Below are 22,444 nucleotides of genomic sequence, written 5' to 3' on the forward strand. Positions count from 1 at the left end.
TATTCTGTTTGAGTTTATTTTATTTCAGAATATCATCTTTATGCTTACAAATCTGAAAATATTTACAGCTAATAATCGTCATTTTGAAAATTCATGTCTCCACTTCAATGAAACTAAACTAAGTAAAATTTTGAGAAGCTTATAATGCTTTATATAACCAATCGTCAATTGCGCTTATAAATAATTTAAAATAATCCTTCACGTCCTTCATGACATAAAATATATAAACAAAAAAAAAAAGTTCGCTTACTAAACACAATCAACATTCGAAAGTAGAGCATCCCAATTTGTTTGCATATTGAATACCTCTTCTTGTAGCCATAATTCATAATTAGCCTTGAAATCGTCTGTCAACTCAATTTTCCGATCCCAGCCCCCATACCCAGGACTATAATCCGAAGCTACACCGAACGCAGCGGCATTGAAGAACATGTCACCAATTAATCCCATACTATTTCCACCACTTCCATATCCTAGACCGCCAATTAAGTCACTGTCATGTCCATCAACGCCTCCGATTCCGCTTCCAGCTCCTGTTCCCGTCCCAGATTGGATAGCTCCGTTTCCTGCATTTCCACCGCTAGATCCATTCGCTCCACATCCGCCTCCACTTCCATTATTTGTACCACCACCTGCGATAGAGGTCTGACATTTCTGCATAGCTTCCGGGTAACGACGATTATTAAAACGATCGACACATGTGCGAAGTGTACATTCTTCAGCCTGGAAGTCCCATGGGCGTGACTCTAAATCGTTACCAAATGCCCAATCGTCATTCAAACGATGACGTACTTTTGCGTAAATCGCGCTAATTGTTTTCATGTTAGATTTGCGCCATTGACGTCCCAAGTATTTAGTTTGCATCTTTAGTAACTTCAGGACATATAGTTGCATCATAGCGTGACGCACTTTTAGCGTTTTCTTTAAGATGGGGGCGGATTTAAACACGACCAGCATCATAACTCGAGAATGTTTCCACTTGATCAGTTTGTTCAGTACACGTAACAAATTTATACAGGAGAAAACATTACGCCAGGAGTAAGGAGAAGTGTCATCCAGGACTAAACTCTCGGATGTGAGTTCAGATTGCTCACCAATGACACATGATGGAAAATCGATGATTGGTATCCTGTAAGTGGATTCATATTAATTCTACTAATGCAAAATGGATTGACTAGATACAGGAACCCGAAGCCATAACCAACAAAAGAAATACTTGGAGTAAATAGGTAATACAAGGTCTGTCCTGAAAGTAGAGTCCCAAGTCAAAAAATTACAATCACTTGTAAATGTCATCATTTCCTGCATTTGTCGTTGTCCCGTTTTCTTGGATAAGTCCGTAGCCTAAGAATATTCACTGATAAGAATGACCTAATTAGTTTAGTTTGATAGGATGGTGGCCCATTGCACCCCTCCGGAGATCACCTATTCATCAGCCTACGGCGTTTGCAGGCTTTCGCGAATCTGAGAACATTCTCCATAAACTCTTCGTTGAAGAAAACCATACCAAGGAGGTTTAAGGAAGCCGGGCAGCTGCATACGAAGTACAGGGCCGTCTCTTCCTCCTCCTCAAATTGCATATGGCCGAGACCACCACTCCAATTTTTTCCATGTGGTAGTTTGAGGAGCTTGCACGATTTTTTCCATCTTCCCTGCTTACATAGAACAGGGTGAGCGATGTGGATTCCTAATATCCCCGCTCCAACGACCCTGCGGGCGCAGATAGCCTCTTGTTTGCCCGAGAAAAACCAATCTAACTACTAACAGAACAGACCATGTAAATATGCCCCTAGTGTGGTTCTGGGGGATGAATAGAAAGTGGAAAAGGAAGTATAACCGAGATAAACTTAAATGAAAAATCTTACAATAATATCAAGCGGGAAAGGGAAGCTTTGCCAATCAACCAACTAATAACTGAAATACTCACCCGTTTTTGAATCCAACATACTCCAGAATATTTTGATTGAAAAATTTCAAGACGAGCGGTATACAATTAGCGAATACTAAATGCTGTGACATGAATTCAAACTGATAGACATGATTAATCTTGAAATGTTTTAAATACAGAAGTAAGATGGCTGATACAGCTTTTACGATAATTTCTTTGTGGCGATTTACGTCGATACCAAGCTTAGTTGATTGTGACACCGTCATTCTGAAGTTGTAGTGATGAATCAAGTCAGAGGTTTGCATGAATCCAAAGGACGAGAACAGAAAAACAAAAAAAAATGGGAAAGAATTCTTCAGTACTTATCTATATTCGCAGCTAGGCTGCCTCTGAATAGAGTATGAATAACATCAATACAACACTTACGGCATATCTCTAGGTAGTACATCGGCCATAATATTGATACTTTCCGTCTTAGATTTAGATGTTGGTGATGCTGCTAAAAGCACTTTTAACAGTGCAATCATATACTGCGGCAGGTTTGGTAGAATGGCTTGATAGAGTATCTCTGCTGGTGTCATTCTAATCTCATTTTCGCTTGTTGAAATTGGATTACGAGCGATTTCTTCCTCCTTTCTAATTTGAACATCTGCCAAGCTTATATACATATGCTACACAGATATGAGATTAATATGATAACAAATCGAGATAAAAGAAGAAAATATCCAAGTAAATCCTAAGCTAATCTATTCACTATCACTTACTCGTTTTAACGTCTTTATACCCTCATGGATTGGTTGTGGCAGACCAGCTAAACTCTCATGGTCATCAGTTAATGTATAACCGATAAATTTACTACGTGAAATATCCAGAAATTGATCGATGTCTTTTTGACGAACTTTTGGTGCCCATGGGAGTCGTGTAACATTCCGAAACATAGACATTGCGTTATACATGGGATGGTCATATTTTTGTCCTATTTTGCATAATAAAATTGGAATATTTGAACCGATTATTAACCTCATACTAACATATACCTAATATATATTCTTAGTCTATGTTAAATTAGACCTAGATCCCACTACCTTCCCCAGTCTAATGTATAAAATTAACTAGCTATTGACACTGAGGGCCAGGGACGGTTTTCGCTAAAGCTATAAGGGTAGAGTTTACTTTATATCTTTGCACATCACGTCCAATCACCTCTAATCCTAAAACCTTTCTACTCAACTTACCCCCAGGACCTGGTGCTGCTGAATTTAAAGTGGGATCATCATAAGGTCGATAGTAATCTGACAAATCTTCCTCAGTTTCGGCAGATTGTGCCTCCATTTCCATAGTCATTTGTTCTTGTTCATCAAGAGAGCTCTGCTTCATTAAGCTCTATAAAATATCGTATTCGTTTTATTCCATTTATTGATTGATGCGAATGATGGCTAACTAATTTTACCATTTTATTTACTTTTGAAAGAAATTGTGGGTATTGAAAAGGCAACAAATTTAATTAAATTTGAAAGAACACAAACCAACACTAAAACAAATTAATGGAACTTTTGTATTGATTGTGTCCATGAATGTGCATCTTTCAATTGAAAAATCGTCAAAAATTGATGAAAACCAAGAAAAACAAATGATTTTATCAAGGAACCATATTCTAACCTCCAACAAAACTGCTAAGAAATTATGAAAAGAAAGAAATGTGTGTGTTTATGGAGAAACAAATGTTTAAATGTTATTAAATATATTAGTCTTTGAATGTTATATTGCTTTTCTCAATTCTCTAGGGATTAACTGCAGAAGTCTACTCTAGGATCCAAAAAGAGCATCCGAAAATCAACATTAATATATTATGATGTCAAAACCGTTCATTAAAATGCAAATTTAATAATTTAAAGAAATCTACGTGATATAGTTTTCATACTTTCTACTAGACAATGATCGCTAAAGCATTGAAAAACGAATCAAAGTATGCAAGCATAACTAGATAGTGGGTGACTTGAAATCGTATAAACATGAGTATACCAAATATGAACAAGATGCGGCGCCAAAATCCTAACAAAATTCAATTGGAATCCCCGTCGTTGGTAAATAACACATGGGTCAGGTCATTAAGTCCCAAGACTAACCACAAATGGTAAATAACACATGGGTCAGGTCACTAAGTCCCAAGACTAACCACAAATGGCGCCACGATTACCACACCATACCATGTTTTCCGGTAAAACCAGTTTTTAGAGAATCCATGTAAAAAAGGGCGAAGGCCGGCCAAAGCGTCCGAAGAAACAACAGTTAGCAAGCAAAATCCTAACAAAATTCAATTGGAATCCCCGTCGTTGGTAAATAACACATGGGTCAGGTCATTAAGTCCCAAGACTAACCACAAATGGCGCCACGATTACCACACCATACCCATACCCATACCACCGGTAAAACCAGTTTTTAGTGGATCTATGTAAAAAAGGGCGAAGGCCGACCAAAGCGTCCGAAGACACAACAGTTAGCAAGCAAGGTCATGGCCTCTACGTTTTGGAACATCTGTGGAATTTTGCTTTTGGACTTTCTTCCGAAGGTCAGACGATCAGCAGCGATTGGTTCAGGCCACTAAGCAGAAAATGCGCCGATTCACAAGTCGATGAAAACGATGAGTAAATCTCACGATTTAAGATTCGAATTGCTCCCACACCCCCATCATCTGTTTCTACTTGTTCATAGTCTTTTATAAGAAAAATATCGAAAGTTTAGAAAAACGACGCTGGAATGATTGTATCGCTATGGAAGGCAACTATCTTGATCAATAAAATCGAATTTTGCAAAAAAAAAAAAAAAACTAAGTCAACACAAGTTATTTGGTTGATGGGTAAAGTCAACATGTTTTTGGTCGATTTAAGTCCTTTAGACTTCCATATTTGGAGCCCAATTGAAAGAGTCACCAACATCAACGTCACAGTCCTCCAAAAGTCGCATCATTGAGGGGTGGTTTTCGCTGATAAGAACCGCAACATATTTAAGCGCACGCTTCAGACCGAAATTGAAGGGAATCACATAAGCTGATAGGAGATATGAACAGTTGGGCTGAAAAGTTCTAAGGCTAACATAGACAAAGGATTTTTTTTTGATAAAATTTGATTTTATTATTCAATACAATTTTCTTCGAAGGCGATACAACGATACAATTTTTCGATAACATTTTTATAGTTCGATTTGTCTTTAGCCTCAATTTCGGCGATTATCTCTTCCTTGGCACCAAATTTCTTCCAGCAAGCATTCCTTTGAGGTCTATGGATATAACACTAATAAAACAGACTACGATTTTTGCAGCCCAACTGTTATTAAATAAATGTGTTGTGTATGGTCTTACAAGCGATGTGATTTTTTTAGTAGACAGTATTTGACAACGGCCAAAATGTCTCATCTAGAATTCGGCGACGCACCTTGTACATGTAAGTAGTCTTCTATAGGATATTTATCTATATAGCAAAACTTATTTAGCATAAGTTAAAAACATCTCATGCTAATATTTAGTCACAATAGGTAGTTCTTATTATTTTTGTTAGTTCATGCAAGTAAGAAGTAAAGTAAATTACCAACGTATTAATGATGAAATAAACCAACGAATGGAAGCTCATCAAAATTAAGAAAAGCATACAAAAAGAAAGGAAAAACCAATGAAGAAATGTGAAAAGCATCTCTACCTCTTGCAATATATCGTTCGTACGTACTCGCCTAAATGCATTCCGTTTTGGATTCTGATTATCTAATATATCAGCAGCTGTTGCCGGTGGTGAACTGGCTCTCATACATTTTGTAACCTCAAGTGTATCCTCTTTAGCAGGACTTAACCCAGCACAAATACGATATTCATCTAAAATTCATCAATCAAATTATCTAAATCAAGTTTTTGGAGTTTTTTTTTTTATTCTATACATCCTTATCTTCAATGTGTATTTACAAAAATGCAGGATTATAAGATCATTGTTAGGATGCATGTCTTACGCTCTTTTACGTACTTTTCAGTTTTCTCAATGTTTCGATACCACCCAAGCTAACCAAAGACACTTTCCACAATAAAAGTAAAACCTTTTTCATGGGAAAATGTGGCGCTGAACCGCTGCAGAAACGTGTAATCATACCTAGAAGTTTGATTGCTAGAAGCTCATCACCATACTGCGTATCTATATTCGAATGCAAAATAGCCAATTAAATTCTTAGTCTTTATGATTTTCATGACATAGACGGGGCAATCGCTTTTCAGAGACAAGGAAAAGAAACAAAAAGATATCGAATTTTGTCCTGGCTGTTTGGGATAAACATTTTTATGCTACTAACTCAGAAAATAAAACTAAAACTCCTCAATTTACTCTACGATCACTGAAAAATTCTGAAGCTATATTTTAGCAAAGCCCCAGCTCCTGACAACAGTAGTTCCATAAAAATCCTATATCATCAAAATTGGGACCTTTCCTTTATATCCAGAAAAGCAAACTGCACATTCTTCAATACACTTACTAAGATCATTTGTGAAACTGTCAACCACTGCTTTATAATCGGCCGAATCATTCTCCTTTTCCGCTCTTATTGTTTCCGTAATTATATAAAGTACCGACAGGATCACGCGTAAATCCATTGAATCGCTTAACGACACCGCAACTTTCAACATCGCATTATCGGCAGAAATTGAATTTCTACATTATTGAAAAGTTGAAATGGTACAACCGATTTGAAACAAAATTGTAAAGTTAGAACCGAAATGAGTAACGACAGTTTTTTGGAATAATTAAGACTTGCTTTTGCTTTTCGCTAACCTTGCAAATTCCCATATTTTGGGAACCAGTTGTTCCCTTCATCAGTGCTACAAGTCTTAATTATTTCAAATAATTTAATTGCTAGAAACACAACAAGGCAGTTGTGTAGTAAAAGAAAAAAGTTTCGTACTCAATTTCTAAATTCAGAAGCTCTACAAACGCGGCGAATACATTCAATTCATAGAGAAGAAGAACATTTTCGCGAGTATTCTGTTGTTGTTCTTGGTCTGATTGAACCTCTGCCCAACATCCTTGTGCTATATACAAAATACAACGTGCTGCACGCATACGAATTTGACGTTCCGAAACATCTAATTGATCCAATAACTTCATTATGATGCTTCGACGTTGGGTAACTGGTAATTTTTGCCAGCTTGGTGGCAGTTTATACAATTCCATTTGGTCCTCGAATGCCTAAATTTGAAAGTAAGAAAATTGAAGAAGATAGTTGAGATGAGGAAAGATTTTGGTTTTTCAGCTATGCAGCGAAACGAAAGTGATAAAGGACAACTTTAATGAATGAAGAGGAAAATGGGATAAGGGTTTTTGCTTTCAAACACTGGAATTGAAGGAAACCAAGACATGTTAAGGAATGTACAGACGCTATAGCACTCGGTGATATGTTAGTCCTATAGCTACCTAATCAGGCTTTCACTACGCAGCAAATTCAGCCCTTTCTATTACATACCTGAACATTAAGCTGAAACTCACTAAACTCAGTATAACTGTATAGCTCCGCGATTTCGCTGGCATATGAATCTGTGTCTGCATACACGAAGTCTAGATCAAGCCCATCGGAGTTAGCACCAATCTGGATAGAAAATTGATCGTTTACATATAAAAAAAAAATACTAACGATTGTAACCTAGTTAAGCTAATGTGATTGGCTTCAGAGAAAGCTAGCTATGAGGTGAGATGAAGAGAGTATAAGATGATAGTGAAAAAAAGAATCTCGTGATGTGATGGGAAGGGATATGTGGATGGAACTTCAGATATAAATGTTTTCTTTTAGCCCTATCTCCCTTATGTTTAACCCTATATCAGTAATAGGATCAGCCTCAAAAAGTACTAATCGAGTCCTTACCATATTCTGTGAAGAAAATTTACACCTCCCTTTCGCATGTAGCGCGGAGCCTTCCCCTCTTAAACTCAACAGAAAATCGCTGGTTGTAGAAAAATTTACAGAAAATCGCTGGTTGTACAAAAATTTACAAGGACCCCCATAGTGGTCGAAATTCAGTAAGAACGTATGTACGTTCCGTTCATAGTTTTCGCTCGACCGAGAATTAACGTGTGTTGATGTTAGATTGTGTAAACTGGGCGCGTTTTATTACCTACTAAATGACATAGTGACCATGAGTCCTAAAGTTAAGCAGCCTCCAGAAAGAAAACTCTACACTTTTTCGCCTTTTCGCGTCCTGCAAGGATCCAAAAGAATCGTTCTCACCTTCTTGGCTCTTCTCTTCAAACTTACCGTGCTTTGGATTTTGAAGAGACGTACGGTACACGAATGCCTCAGACCATTTATAAATTCGAACAACTCTATTATTTTTCCTCCAAGTCAGGCGACCGATGATTTATCCGTATTCTGACACTGCCCCCCACTGGGCACTTCCGGTTGCGAAACGGGAGAGTGAAGGGCCATAAAGAGGCCAATTAAATTAATGAGCCAATATCAGAAACTACTCACTAGTTTCTAGAAAAAAATCATATTGATACTCCTATAACACCTAGTCCCCGAAACAACCTCCATATCGATATCTGTTTAAAACTTCCACTAATCCGGCATCCTATTTGCCGGCACGCCTGATGATCCCGGCACGCAAGGGGTGTCAATTCTGCCAAATCCCACCCCAACATCACCGAGGGGACCCCACCGTGATCAAAGTACTTACTCGATTGTATGATTGTGTTTTTTTTCTTTGTTTTAACGTGTATTGGTGTTATATTGTTTTATTACCCTGTGACAAAGATCCTAAAGGTAACCAGCCTCCAAACGCTAACATTAGCTCAGAAGCTGGAAATTATAAAGATTGAAAACGGCGTGAGAAGCCCCATCATTATGAGGAAATATAACATAGCGTCGTCTACAATTTACGATGTTAAGAATAAAATAAAGGAAATTTACAACACTTTTTGAATGAGTCAGAAACTTTGAAAAATTTTAATAAAAAGCAAAATTTAAAAAAAAAATCCAAGTCAGACCAACTAGATTCGGCTTTGTATCTTTGGTTTTCAACCGAAATATCTTAGAGTAAACCCACAATCGCCCCAATGATTGTTGAACAAGCCAAATAATTTCAACAAGGCGTGAACTTCGATTCTGAGTGCAAATTTTCTGATACCTGGGTCAGAAACTCGTCATGAGTACGAGAAAATTATATATTTCTGGTGAACAGAAGTCGCATGTCATCTTCACCACTACGGGCGAATTCAGCATTTTTTCATTATAAATTAGGAGGTAAGAATTAAAATAAAAGCCACAAGGGCTCTGATGATTTACAGGTCCATCGCAGAGAAAAAATAAGGATACAATAGTAAGGCCGATGATTACATATGGAGTGGTAATTTGGGCAAATAGAACTGAACTCAGCACAAAATCCAGGGAGCTACACAAACTTGAAAGACTGGCTTACGTGTATATCAGTGGGGCAATGACAACTTGCGCAACAGCATCCCCAGAGGTCATTCTGCACATACAGAGAAAGGAGGGAGGGTGATCGTCAGAATAATTTTTCTAGCCGCTTTCGAGGTTTGGATTTTCAAATCTGAGTCATCAAGCCTTAGCCACGGAAGTGAAATTTATTGAAGAAGTTTGTTCTTAGCGGAGGAAAAAAGAGGAAGGAACAGGGAGAGTGTGTCGACGCGATTCGAAGCAAGCAGATATGGAGTTTTCGTTTTGAGACGGCAACGATCAAATGGCTCAAAATTATAAATTTTTCCTTTTTCTATCGCCCGTTTTCACCAGTAGTTTTTGTGAGTATAATTTAGACTGAAATTAATGAGAAAATTGAGTGTTGTTTGGTGTCATGCTCACTGGCAGAAATCCCAAATAATTTTGACCTGCAAGTGGCCCAGCAGCGACAGTAAAAAGCACAAAGTTGCAAACAACTTGCCCATTTGCGAAACTAATTATTTTCGTATTTTGGCTGATGATTGGTCTCGTAGGTGAGGTGAACGCCTGGCGCTCGTTTCGGCACGCAAAAACACCAACCCAATTTCAAAAGGGGGCAATCACCGGGCGTTTACTGACCGAACAGTTTCCGACTTTGTGCAGGCAGGCGTCAGAGAGACGCGGAAAGTTCGCCAAGTCCTCAGTCGATGCATTTTGCCGACTCCGGTCCGCCAGACTCTCCAATGTCGGATCCTGCGCAGTTTACGAGCAACGACAGGGACTAAGTTTTTTCTACCAAATACCCGAATGTTTTTTTTATTCCCGGGAGCTCGTGAAGTGAAAAACCAGCTCTTGAGTGGTCAACGTGTGGAAAAATAGACCGACATGAGTGATCCGAAAATAAACAAGCGGCGCTACAACAACCCGCTTTCAAGATCAGCTACCCTAGCCGGCACTCAGCACCCCATCACTTCAAGAAAACTCTTTCGGCAAAAGTAACCAGCGCCAAATCACCAACTGCATCCTCGGCAACGGTGCTTTGGCTGGTTGATAGCCTTGGTGAGCATGTTGTTCCCAAGCTGATGCAACACCGTACTCTTTTCGTAACAGAATGTCCGGGAGTATCAGCGAGGCGAGATCCCGATTTACTGATACCTAGAGATAACAGGACAACGAAGTTTCACTTCGATAAGAGCAACAAGGCAAACTGGGAGATCATGGCGTTGACATACGGCTTAAATCAGCAACTGATTACCTGGGGCACTGACGGATTACTTACGGCAGAGGAATCAGTCGCTGGGATCATTGAAAGGAAGCATGGAAAATGCACTTTGAAACAATGGATATCAGCATATTTCAGATGGAAATATACGCCATAAACAGATGTGCCTCTTTCAACCTCCGAAGGAACTATGGGAGGCAGAACATTCCTACCCTTAACCACACACCTACCAGGTAAATTCCACACTGATATGGAAATGCTTTAACAGACTGAAGACACTCGGCTCCCTCAATAAGGTCTGGATACTCTTAGGCTCCAGGCCATCTGTGGAGTCAGAAATGGGTTCTGGCGAGAACTTACCAAGAGTGGAACATTCGAGGGTGCTCAGGGATGGGAATTCAAGCGCTCGAAAGATTATTTAAACCTCACCAACGAAAGCCTCCGGATCATAGTGGGGATACTCACTGGTCACTGCAGGCTAAACTATCATCTAAGGAAGCTAGGGATATCAACAAAAATTGTCTGTAGATTCTGTGAGGAGAATATAGTTTATAGGTATAACCAGTAAAGGGCAGAATAGTTCTTTTTGGCCGCAGTGCGCAGTCGTTTGACGATATCATTGTTAATAGTTAAAGAAAAATTAAACGTAAGGACAATGAGCGGAAGGGAAATGATATCTAGACTTAATTCAAGAAAACGTACGTCATACATCTCCGTGTATAAAATAGCCAATTCTTCGCAATTATTTTCTTAGAAGTTAGTTTATTAATTTTCCTTATTATATACATAATATATAACAAAATAAAGTACTCACCTTTCCATTGGCGTCGTTCATCTTGCAATTTCACACACAAATGCCGAAGGCGGCAAAATCACTTAAGAATACTCTGAATAAGTTAGAAGCCAAGAATATTGGCTGTAATTATTTGTAACTATTAAACTACATCAAAATTATGGAAAATAACTTGAGGAGTTGGAATACTGCAGAAATTTAGAATACCAGGACAGGTGAATAGATTAGATTAATTTTGAAGTATCATGAAAGCGTTAGGTTGGATAGAGGCGTGAAAATAGTCCATAACTTGATCATGATTAAGGAAAGTCAAACAAAGACTTTAGCAGGACAACTGACAATGCGAGCATTGTACAGGATTAGCTTAACAGCTTCCCATATAGTACGACATGACTTGAGGAAGGGGTTGAATCTGAAACTGAATTATAAGATAATTCAAGAAAATTAAGCCGAAAGTTCGCGGACATTTTAAGAAAAAGGAAGGAATTTCTGAAAATCTCTCTTTTCTAGAATTTCACAAATCAGTACACATAAACTCCCAGTTGTGAAGCGCAAATGCAAGCCATTGAATCATTTGTGTGAACTTAAGTGCATATCGCGTACTCTCGCGGCCTCTAGGGCAATAACCCTACAGGGAAACTAGAGGCGAGTTGCCACAAACCAGGGAAGCTTGCCGATAATTCAAAGCCCCGAGTAAGGTAAATGAATCCTTCTTATTGTCACATTATTGCAAGAAACTGCCCATTATATGCAGAATGATTAAAATCAGCTTTAGATGCGAAACACTAAACAAACCTACTATCGACCACTGTTTAACATCAAACTTGTTGAAATCAGAGCTTTTAGCATTTTCCTTAAACCCCTGGTGGAATAATCTCGGGAGTTTACGATGATTGTCTTTTACCAAACACCATTTATTAACAACTTGACTGCTATACTCACTGCACTATTACGAAAAAACGAAAAACACCCTCGCCCGACACTACACTTCACAAATCTTAGTGGATGTCACTTAACTGACGGCCGACGCGTCAATGAATAAAAGACTTGTGCGGAGGTGATCAGGCGCCAAATGCGCTACATTTCAAATAATTAGAAAATTAATGAGGCAAAAACAACCCCAAATCATAAGGAAATGGTACAAAAATTATACAGCGGAGCCCAATTAAATGCAATGATTTCGGTTTCAATGCAAAATGGACCATTAATCGTCCTTTATATAAATGCAAAGTATGCAAAGTATTGCATTTATCCGTCAAGACGTGGATTTAAAGAAAAATCACTTGTAACGCACAGAAAGTATTCTCTAAATGCATCTTCCGAAATAGGCAAATCAATGACTTCTTCATCGACAAAGGCATCAAGTTCTGCAAAGCTTCCATTATTCAGATTGACCAATTTTGCCTTTTTGAAACAGTTTTCTATTGTGGGAGCAACCAAACACCAAAATTTCTTAGGAAATTTTGTAGCTGTTGTTGTTTGCAGCGAAATTTCGCTTTCTTACACTAAAATTTCATATTCCCCTCAGCCTACAACCCCCCAATTCTCACTAATACAAGCCGTCACGTCTCTTACAGTTGAATTCATCATCCTCTCTCGAAACAGTAAAAAATCCAAAAATCCCCATGAAAGAAATCTCATATCGTTCACATCCTAAAAAAGCTACAGCCATCGCTCCCCGGGCAGTTATCGCCCCATTTCCCTCCTCAACTCCACTATGTCGTCCACGACCTTATCCATTCTCTGGGAAAGGCCTCGGACTTGCAAGATTTCCGTACGAATGGACGGAGAAAATCTGCAGAAACTGCGGAAGCAGAGATAAATAATTCTGCAGGGAAACCGTCAAGTCCGGTGGCCTTACTGCCTTTGAATGCATTCTTGCCTGAAATGATTTGTCTTCTGCTTCTAGGAACAGTCCGTATCCGCCTGTTGCAGTAACTAGCCATTTCATCCAAAAGAGGAGGAACATCACCGAGTGTAATGCGGTTAAGAACCGTGGTGAAGTGTTCTTTCGACCTCCTCAGTTGTTCAGCATCGTGGATGAGAAGTCGACCGTTGACGTCCTTCACAGAACCATCAAACGTTTGCCGACCACAGGCAAGCTCTTTCGTGATGCGGTATACATTCCTGAAATCATTGCGATCTGCATCATCTTCCGCTTCCCTGACCAGTGCAATAACAATTTCTCTCTTATCCTGGAATATACTATGCTGAATTTCTCGGGATTTCGCTCGGTACTTCCGTTCAGAGTTCTAGAGTACCAAAACACCTTGCCAACAGTGAAAACGGAGTACTCTCCAGAGTCACACCATCTTACTTCGCTTAGGCGCAGAATGTCCAGTTTATATTGCTGGAATTCCCACTCAAGTTGGAGGAAGCGAGCATTCTGAGGACTCTCGCTACCGTTGGCGAGGAGCGTGCGCACATTCCAGAAACCAATAGTCCGTTTCTGATAGCCAAATGTCGGTTCCTATCTGAGACGCTGTTCATGTTGCGGTAGCAATAAAGTTTCAAAATTTGCAGATTACTAGCCCACAAATTTCTATCCCTTTTAGTCGCCTCTTACGACAAGCAGGGAAGGCTTTGAGTGTATTCTTAAGCCCCAACTCACAGGGTTTGTCTGTCTGTTTGTCACACCCATTTTTCGCGGAAATCGTTATAGCCATTGACACCAAATTTGGTGGACAATTGGGAACTGTGAACGCTCACGGTATACAGTGAGTTACATCATTCTACCCCGAATTTAAGGCGAGTTCCCCATACATGCAGAATGAGGGTGTATTTTTTTACCAAATATAGTCATGTGGGGTATAAAATGAAGGTATCGATTAGTGCTTTCCGAAGCCGGTCTTAGTTTTGACATTTGTTGGGAAGGTGGGCAGTGCGGGGTGTTGAAAGTGATCATTTCTTTCACGGACCAACTCTCAGAAACTACCCAACCGAAAAATCAAGAGGCTGCCACTATATGGTGTCTAGGCTCTGAAATACTCTCCATACTGTTATCTGTTCAAATAGAGTCAATAATGGTTCTTCTCGCTACAAAGGAGATAGAGCTCGACCGGTGGAGGGCTCGGGTGGCAGGGGATCCCTTGAACTAACAGTTGCCTTCCTTCTCTCCCTTTCCGTTTTGCGAAAGAAATTCCCTGATTTCGAGGCTCCGCAAGGTGGGAGAGCTCAGGAGCTAGTCCGAAACAATTTGACAAACGGTTCCAGACTAGTGCTCTGACGATGGGGATGTGTTTAGTTGGTAGTCCAATGATGTACGGTTGTGGGAGACCTACCCTACCCCTAACAAAGCATGATCAGCTACGTAGTATTCGGTATATAAAGGAGCTGGCGGGATACGTAGAAAATGTCAATAACTAGGTCCCCGGAATAGTACTGCCGGAGTTAGATGACAGATTGTTCGAGGTTTATCCAGCGTCATCATGGCTCCAGAAAGGATCTAGTTACGTTAGAATACTTGATACCCCTTGATTATAAGGAAACGTAAGAAGTCCTTGAGATGAGAATTTGAGAAATTTTTATTAAAAATATTCATTAGCGATGAAGGTGCAAACATGAAATTCTTGCTCACATTCTAAGCAAGCATGAGATCCTTGCTCACATCACCGACCGCCTGAACAGTCAAAACTGACTTCCCATTCCCGTTGCGATTGCCCTTAAAATATGGACCCTTCAGGCGTAACCGGCAGGCCGAATTGTAGCTAGCAATGAGGATTGAAGGATTTTGAAGAAGAAAAGTTAGTTTTATTTGGACGTTAAAGACAGAAAGTATTTCCATAATCGCTTACATGTGTATTTTCATCCCTTCTATTGCACTAGTTTTCGCAACGCTTACTGCGCTTACAGTACATATGAAGATAAGACAGAGAGACATCTTTATCTAATGGAAGTGTTTAGATAGAATTTATTTTTAGTCAAATGAACATTGAATTGATTCAGTGATCGATGTTCAAGGAGGCAACGGTTAGCCTGTACAGCCCCCAGGGTAAAAGGTTTCGCTAGGAATAAAAGTGTTCTCGTCCTGAAATGGGCAAGGTACAATTTGCAAGAGCAATTCAAAATGAAGTTTCGAATAATAGATACCGTTAATTGGACATCGTTTCATTCTAATTTTTCGATTGAAACGGAAAGCACCGGACATAGGAGATTGTAAGCACTGAGGAAGTGATCAATTGGCTCCCGAAATATCGATATCTGCAAAAAAACAGTTGGGTTGTCCCTAATCAAAAAACAATCTTTTCGTTTCACCTGTTAGAAGTGAATTTTGATATTTTCCCAGAACATATTGCAATTCACAAACAATCTATCTGAATTGGTTTAGAGAAGGTCCTAGTTTGGGCCGAAACATTATGAAAAAGATAGATTCAAAGCACCATATGAAGAAGGTGATCTGATTTCAAATTCTTGCGAAAAATGACATTATTCAGAAGACTATCTATTCGAGGAAAACATGTTTATTTTGACAAGCTGCAAGCTGTTAAAATATTAAATATCGGCAACTTCACAACTGTTATTTCGAGGGGAAATCTTCAGGCAAGCCATGAAGTATGCGCCCAGGTGAGAATATCTGGCATGTTTTGTAGATTCCGTGGGCGGGATGTAGTAGTGTTTGTGTGTATATGCTACCTACTCTGGCTCTTGTACGGCGCTTCCCAAGCAATGAGTGTGCTAAGGTGATGGTCATGGTATTGCCCTTTTCCTTGAATTCATATAATCCAAATGTCAGAACTGAACGCACAAAGTTTTTATTATTGTCCCAGCAAATGGTTATGCAGTGAGGCATCATGTTATCTGGAGTTGAGTGTTGTGGGTGTAGATGCTTTATGTGAAGAATTCTTTTGGAATCCTAAGTGAAAAGCTATTTAGTTTGATTAAATTTAATAAAAGAGATGGCATATGATAGTCCATCTGAAATTCCAAAGTGAAGAGTCAGCAACCAGAGATGCGCATCAAGGTAACACACTCTCAGGCTGATTTGTTTACTATTTTCCGAAGTACTCTGCTTAGGAATTTCAGGAAAAATGTTCCAAATTAAACGATTTTTTTCGTATATGTGAAATAAAAAGATAGAAAATCCAATAAAATATGAAATAATCGTTAGAGTTGCTTTCCGGAATTGGGTCCAATGCTTCTGTTTCATTTCAGATGGGAAGTACACACACTCGGCATTCTACTTCATAAGACTGAAAGTATTATTTAATTAACCTTAAGGACGAGCACAAATCATATAAACTACAACAATAAAGTATATACAAAAAAAAAGATAAAAGAACTAATCTAAGGGTGCCCCGACAGCTATTGAATTCCATTCCCCCCAGTGCCTTTCACCGTATTCTATTTGGAACTAAATTAGATGAAGAAAATATACAATATAAAATATCCCGAAAATCGCAGAAAATATAAAATCAAACGATGATTACTATTCCCATAAATCAAATTTGTGAATAGTCAACCTTATTTCCAATTACTTAGAAACAAATCGTTCCCTCGCTATCGTAAACAGTGATAGTGATGTTCAGAGAAGTTGCAGAGCTGCATTGTGAGATTCAATTAATTTGACCGGACAGGATATACCTAAATCAAGGTAAACCTATCTGAATTCTCAATTTTTGAGATTTAGGAAACAAAGAGAAGTAACAAGCGCGCAAATACAAGCAATGCCATTTTGGAAGTGTTTCCCATGTTTACATTATCCGACTGATGAGAATATTACAGAATTAGATTATTCTAACGGTACATTAACGAATGTACCACCAGATGTATCGCAATTTGAACGGACACTTGAAAAATTGTACTTATCATCGAATCGGGTAAGGTTTTGATTTCTTTTCAATAATTTCAAATATAATTTTGAATATTGTTTTCTTATTAAAGATTGCAGATTTACCACCCGAATTGTTTTATTGTCAAGGATTGCGTGTTCTAAAAATAAACGACAATGAACTTGAAACAATACCGAATGCAATAGGATCACTACGACAATTACAAATACTCGATTTGAGTCGAAATGGTAAGATATTCATTACAATGTTCAATGAGTTTCCATTATGGAAAAATCTTTGCAGTTTCCTTCAATGTAAATAAAAAAATTAAGTTTAATGAAGACCATCATGAGTCGGAGACGACTTAGAGGTAGGAGCTATCCAAAGAGGGCAAAAAATAAACGCGAGGATTCGGGTGCATCTGACGAAATAAACACACGCGAGCTAAACCTGTAAATAAAAATAAAAAAAGATGGCTCGATCGCGCGTATAGCTCCGCAAAATTCTTCTGGCACCCCCCCTGGGATGAAATTTTTTTTTAAATAACCCCAGAAATCGATTAAATGGTCGATTTTAAGGAAAAACTGTTTAGTGAAAAATTTCCGTACAAGTAGTTGTTTTCGAGTTATTTCTATGATGCTGCCAAAGCTCTGAGACTACGCACTCTATATCCACCAAATTTTCTGAATTTTTTGCAAGCAAGGGAAGGCGCACATCGGGGCTACATAACTTTTTGTTCTTACACCACTTTCCACCCCCATCCTAAATTTTATGTCAATCGGTTTTGACTGAAAGAATTCGAAGGTCGAAAATTTAATGACTAGACTAAGAGGCCGCGCCTCACAGAACACCCAAGGCAGGAGGAATAATGATTGAGGATGGGTCCGGAGTTTTATGGCCCCACGTGCGGTCAATTTCGCAATTTTGTTAGTTTTCTGAGATAGTTTTCCCTTCTAGGTCGTCCCGGATACTCAGTGTGATCTTCTACTTTGTCATGACAGTATCTTCTTATCCACTTTATACTTTCAGCACTAACAAATGTTCCGGATAACATAAAATCATGTAAATACATAACACATTTGGATTTAAGTTTAAATAATCTCCAACGTCTGCCTGATGCTATTACCAATCTGATAACATTACAAGAACTTTTTCTGAATGAAACATATCTGGAATTTCTACCGGCGAATTTCGGTCGTTTAGTTAACTTAAAAATCTTAGAATTACGATCAAATAACTTAATAACGTTGCCAAAGTCGATGTCACGACTAACAGAATTGACAAGGATAGATATTGGTGCTAATGAATTCACAGAACTGGTAAGTGTATCTTGTATCTTACTATCAAAAACCACAAATCTTGAAATTGATAGACACGGGGTAGTTTCCTCCAAACTACAATTTTTAGTGTTCAATGTAAATATAAATTTCGGGAGCAACTTACCCCAACTACTCTGGGTAGCTTTGTACTGATGAAGGGGGTAAGCTGCTCTCGAAATATATATTTACATTGAAAATTAAAAACTGTTGTTTGAAGGAAGCTACCCCATGTCTATTAATTTTAGGCTAGACTACAAATAGCAGACAAAAATCTAATCTCTCACTAAAATCTTAACCGACAGCCTGAGGTGATAGGCCAATTGACTAAATTGCAAGAATTATGGATTGACTACAATCGTATCCGTCGCGTTCCTCCGAATATATCTAATCTACGTGAACTCGTACATTTCGAAGCTAATAGTAATCAACTGACAAATTTTCCAAATGAGATAAGCAACTGGCGAAATTTAGAAGTTCTATCGCTCTCTACAAATGATCTTGAAACTTTGCCTTTTAGTATAGGAATGCTAAAGCGATTAGTTACTATTAAATGTGATTCAAATCAGCTGAAGGAGCTACCAGATTCGATATGTCACTTAGAGCAACTAGAAGAACTTTTCATTGATCATAATTTCATTGTGCGATTGCCAAGTACCATTGGTCTTTTACGGAAAATGAGATTTCTCATAGCAGATGAAAACCTTCTCCGTCGATTGCCTAACGAAATTTCAAGCTGTACGAATCTCACTGTTCTGAGCTTGCGTGGTAATAAACTAACAGAATTACCTCACGATATTGGTCATTTGAAAAATCTGAAAGTTATCAATGCTGTTGATAATTTAATAACAAACTTGCCGGTTTCTGTACTGAATTTAACGAACTTGTCAGCACTTTGGATTAGCGATAATCAGTCTCAGCCATTAGTTCCCTTGCAATATGCCGATAACGCGACAAAGTCTGAACTAACATGTTTTATGCTGCCACAATTCCGGGAACATCCTGTTGTGGGCAATGAAAACTCTGATCAAAACGTAATTATGCCCAGCAATATTGAATGGTATCAAGAGAATGAAATGAATAGTACAAGTCCATCTAAAAGAATATGCTTTGCGGACGAAACCAATGAAAAACCAGGTGATACCATGACAACGCGTTTGCTTAGGTCGCCAACGCCATATCCAAAAGAGTTGCGGCAAATGGCAAAGTTCGCAACTAGGAACTTCACCCAAAATGTCAGCTTCCAGCCAACTTTATTAGAGGAAAACCAATATATTACTGCTGAAGCGCGGAGCAAACATGAGCAACAGCAGTTATCTTCTAAACCACCATCACCATCTTGCGTAAATAATCATCATATAAAGGAAGCAAAGGTTCTGCATAATTCCAAATTAATCTCGGATCAGGAACAAACACTAAATCGATATCATCCTCAACGGTCACACCATCAACTGCAGCATAGTAACGCCAACCCTCCACTACCAATGCAATCTCGTTCACCTGGTGGAGCAAGTTGTGATAATCTAGCAAATGTACAATGCTATCCAATCAGTGCAAGTACTCCCTTAAATAGTAGCGAAGTTGAACAATATTATGCCAATCATTCAGTGTCGGTCGTTGACTCCACTAGTATTGATCCACATCAGTCCCAGCCATATACGCATTATAGTAACTACTACGAACCTTTAAATATTCCGGCTTCAGCCCGTAATGATTATACCGACGCTAAATTGTACAGTATTGTGAACAAAGAGACCAACATGAACACTAGTAATCCGCCATCAGTATGGAGTCAAACCCCTCCGCCATCTTTACATCAAGAATCAGTATCCCAGCCATACTATCACCATCAGAATTACAGACAACCTGCACCGCAAGAACAACATAGCAACTATAATTCCTACTCACAATATCAACAGCGACGCCAGGAGCCACCACCTTATCATATTGCCAAAGCTTATACGAAGAAGTCACGTCAGGACCTACTTACATATGATTCAGTTCGCAACAGAAACAACTCAATTGAGTTCCTTAATCATATAAATAGTCACGATGATAATTCAGAGTATGATCTACATCTCGCGCAACCAGCATCACCAACAAACCTCCAAGAATGCAACAACGGTGAAGAAACGGATTTATCTATTCCAAACAATAACAATCACGTTAATGGGACATTCAGTATTGATAACAATAATAGTAATCATTCATTAATCAATGAAAATGGCAATGGGATAAGTGGACGAGGGGAAGATGAGGTCGATCATCCATACCACCATCAATCTCAAGAGCTGGCCCTTATCCAGAACCGTCAAAGGGACTTTAAAAACGAACAAAACAATGAAGATCAGCTGGAGGTGGGCTACGATTCATCAACTAGTCCGGGGAAGCATGAGCAGGCTTATCTTCTGAAGCAAAAATCGTCACCTTGGCTATTTGGGCTACATCGTAATCCAACTGTGGTAAGAGAATATTTCAACTGCTTTGAAGAGATAAGACAGAGTTATTTTAAGTACTTAAGACTTGGTTTTTTCTATTCGCTAGTGATATTTATTAAGCTTGCACTAGCGAAAAGAGAAACCAAGTCTGAATTACTTAAAATAATTAAATCGATAGATAAGAAAAAGTGCTATTGCATATCTATTTTTTCAATTCAGAAACAAGTTACACTTAAAAAGGACCCAACACTAGGATTTGAAATTAAGGAGGTGGCTAATCGGGTAAGAAAATTATATGAACAAATCTATAATTTCGTAAGTTTCCTTTTGTAATCCTGGGGCTCCTCTAAGCTCTCTTTTTTTTTCTAATCAATCCTAAGTATATTCACTTTCATTCCAAGGGTATATTCGTCAGTGTCACCACACCTAATACACCAGCAAATGAATTATTAAGGATCAATGACAAAATTCTGGATGTGGATGGAATCGACTTTTCAAAAATTAATCATTGTGACGCACAAAAAGTCCTGATTGATTCAGGACCAATTCTCAATATCATGATATCGAGGACATAACACAGTTTTTCGTAGTAAACCCTGAGCAATAAGCATGGCAGGCACAGACGGATCGCAATTTTCTCATCAACATTCCCCAAGGAGATAACTCGCAAATGATAAAACGCCATTGACATAATTTTCAGGGCTACTTCGTAGTAGGTTGTAAACTAATAACAAATCCCGAAGTAATGGCGGATGATTGGGCTGATTACATTCCACAAAAAGCATATTTAATAGTGCTTCTTACATGAGAAAATGAAAAAATGTTGAATTGCTGCTACTTTACAAGGATTCTACGGTCGGATGTCTTCAGAATGCGAAAACTCTTTATGAGGCTTCAGCATGAATTTCATTTTTAACATTAAGGATACGAAATCGACATTTTCTCCATTCTGAACGTCCAAAATTATTGAACGGAAGTGCCACGAAAACAAAAAAGAAATTCAAACACTTTATTATTAGTTTTCTTGTCACATACCAAATTCACAGAAAAATGTATTGAAATGGAAAATTAATATTCTTCTGTTTATATGTTAATAAATATAAAAGAAAAAAAAAGCATGAAATGTAGTCGTATTGGTTGGGGTGATATTTTGGGACAATTCTTGTTTGATTTATTGTTGAATTTAATTCGAGGTCACTGGTGTCAGGGGAAAGTCTGAGCTGCAAAAGCGTATATTAGTTGGGGTGGCCCGGGTGTCAGGAAAATTGCTGAAATTTGGAGCAATCTTGGGGAAAACTTTGACCGCTTGCGTCTCCGTTAATATTGAGAATTTCGGGAATGGAGCGGAATTCGTGATCAATAGTGGGGAGGGTCTGAGCTGCGAAAAGGTATATATGTTGGGGGACCTGGGGTCAGGAAAATTGCTGAAATTTGGAGGAGTCTTGGGAAGAACTTAAAACGCTCGCATCTTCGTTAATATTGAGAAGAGGAACGAAATTCGTATTGACTGGTGACAGGGACGGGTTTGAGGGTTTGAGCTGCAAAATGGTACATAGGTTGAGGGGTCTGGCTGCCAGGCGTGACCACTGGTGATAGAGGAGGG

At 38.7% G+C, this 22,444-nt stretch overlaps 2 protein-coding genes and 1 long non-coding RNA gene across 11 annotated transcripts; 1 reads left to right on the forward strand and 2 right to left on the reverse strand.

Moving 5' to 3' along the window:
* Positions 1-2: 2 nt before the first annotated feature.
* On the reverse strand, positions 3-12,341 carry LOC119660742 (striatin-interacting protein 1). Of its 9 annotated transcripts, none has more exons than XM_038069452.1 (12): positions 12,262-12,341; positions 11,341-11,413; positions 7,379-7,501; positions 6,821-7,104; positions 6,395-6,570; positions 5,896-6,060; positions 5,581-5,750; positions 3,124-3,271; positions 2,653-2,864; positions 2,315-2,559; positions 1,928-2,155; positions 3-1,129 (listed from the first exon to the last, which is right to left on the reverse strand). In XM_038069452.1, exons 2-12 carry the CDS (start codon positions 11,359-11,361, stop codon positions 250-252), a joined length of 2,652 nt encoding a protein of 883 aa, XP_037925380.1. In that variant the 5' UTR covers positions 11,362-11,413; positions 12,262-12,341; the 3' UTR covers positions 3-249. The 9 variants fall into 9 exon arrangements, with proteins under 9 accessions (XP_037925380.1, XP_037925377.1, XP_037925379.1 ...); XM_038069449.1 differs by having other exon boundaries at positions 12,119-12,328; XM_038069451.1 differs by having other exon boundaries at positions 11,341-11,442; positions 12,119-12,328.
* Positions 12,342-15,114: 2,773 nt separating this feature from the next.
* Positions 15,115-15,757, reverse strand: LOC119661021. The gene is made up of 3 exons (XR_005250506.1): positions 15,574-15,757; positions 15,409-15,519; positions 15,115-15,346 (listed from the first exon to the last, which is right to left on the reverse strand). It is a non-coding gene; the product is annotated as an uncharacterized LOC119661021 (long non-coding RNA).
* Positions 15,758-15,873: 116 nt separating this feature from the next.
* Positions 15,874-21,956, forward strand: LOC119660902 (protein lap1). The gene is made up of 7 exons (XM_038069842.1): positions 15,874-16,279; positions 16,471-17,135; positions 17,200-17,335; positions 18,117-18,406; positions 18,709-20,865; positions 21,061-21,123; positions 21,243-21,956. The coding sequence occupies exons 2-7, from the start codon at positions 16,983-16,985 to the stop codon at positions 21,414-21,416; spliced, it is 2,973 nt and encodes a 990-aa protein (XP_037925770.1). The 5' UTR covers positions 15,874-16,279; positions 16,471-16,982; the 3' UTR covers positions 21,417-21,956.
* The last annotated feature ends 488 nt before the right edge of the window (positions 21,957-22,444 follow it).

This window comes from Hermetia illucens, chromosome 7 (genome assembly GCF_905115235.1).
Source record: "Hermetia illucens chromosome 7, iHerIll2.2.curated.20191125, whole genome shotgun sequence".
NCBI lineage: Eukaryota > Metazoa > Arthropoda > Insecta > Diptera > Stratiomyidae > Hermetia > Hermetia illucens.

What these genes read in the sequence shown, in the direction of transcription:
- LOC119660902 (XM_038069842.1), top strand. Translation starts at nt 16,983, where the DNA reads ATGCCATTTTGGAAGTGTTTCCCATGTTTACATTATCCGACTGATGAG. An exon ending in ACTCGATTTGAGTCGAAATG is followed by an intron (nt 17,336 to 18,116) that starts GTAAGATATTCA and finishes TTATACTTTCAG; the next exon opens with CACTAACAAATGTTCCGGAT. An exon ending in TACATCGTAATCCAACTGTG is followed by an intron (nt 20,866 to 21,060) that starts GTAAGAGAATAT and finishes TTTTCAATTCAG; the next exon opens with AAACAAGTTACACTTAAAAA.
- LOC119660742 (XM_038069452.1), bottom strand. Translation starts at nt 11,361, where the DNA reads ATGAACGACGCCAATGGAAAG. An exon ending in AGTTTCAGCTTAATGTTCAG is followed by an intron (nt 7,105 to 7,378) that starts GTATGTAATAGA and finishes TTTCAAATTTAG; the next exon opens with GCATTCGAGGACCAAATGGA. An exon ending in TATGTTGGATTCAAAAACGG is followed by an intron (nt 1,130 to 1,927) that starts GTGAGTATTTCA and finishes ATCCACTTACAG; the next exon opens with GATACCAATCATCGATTTTC.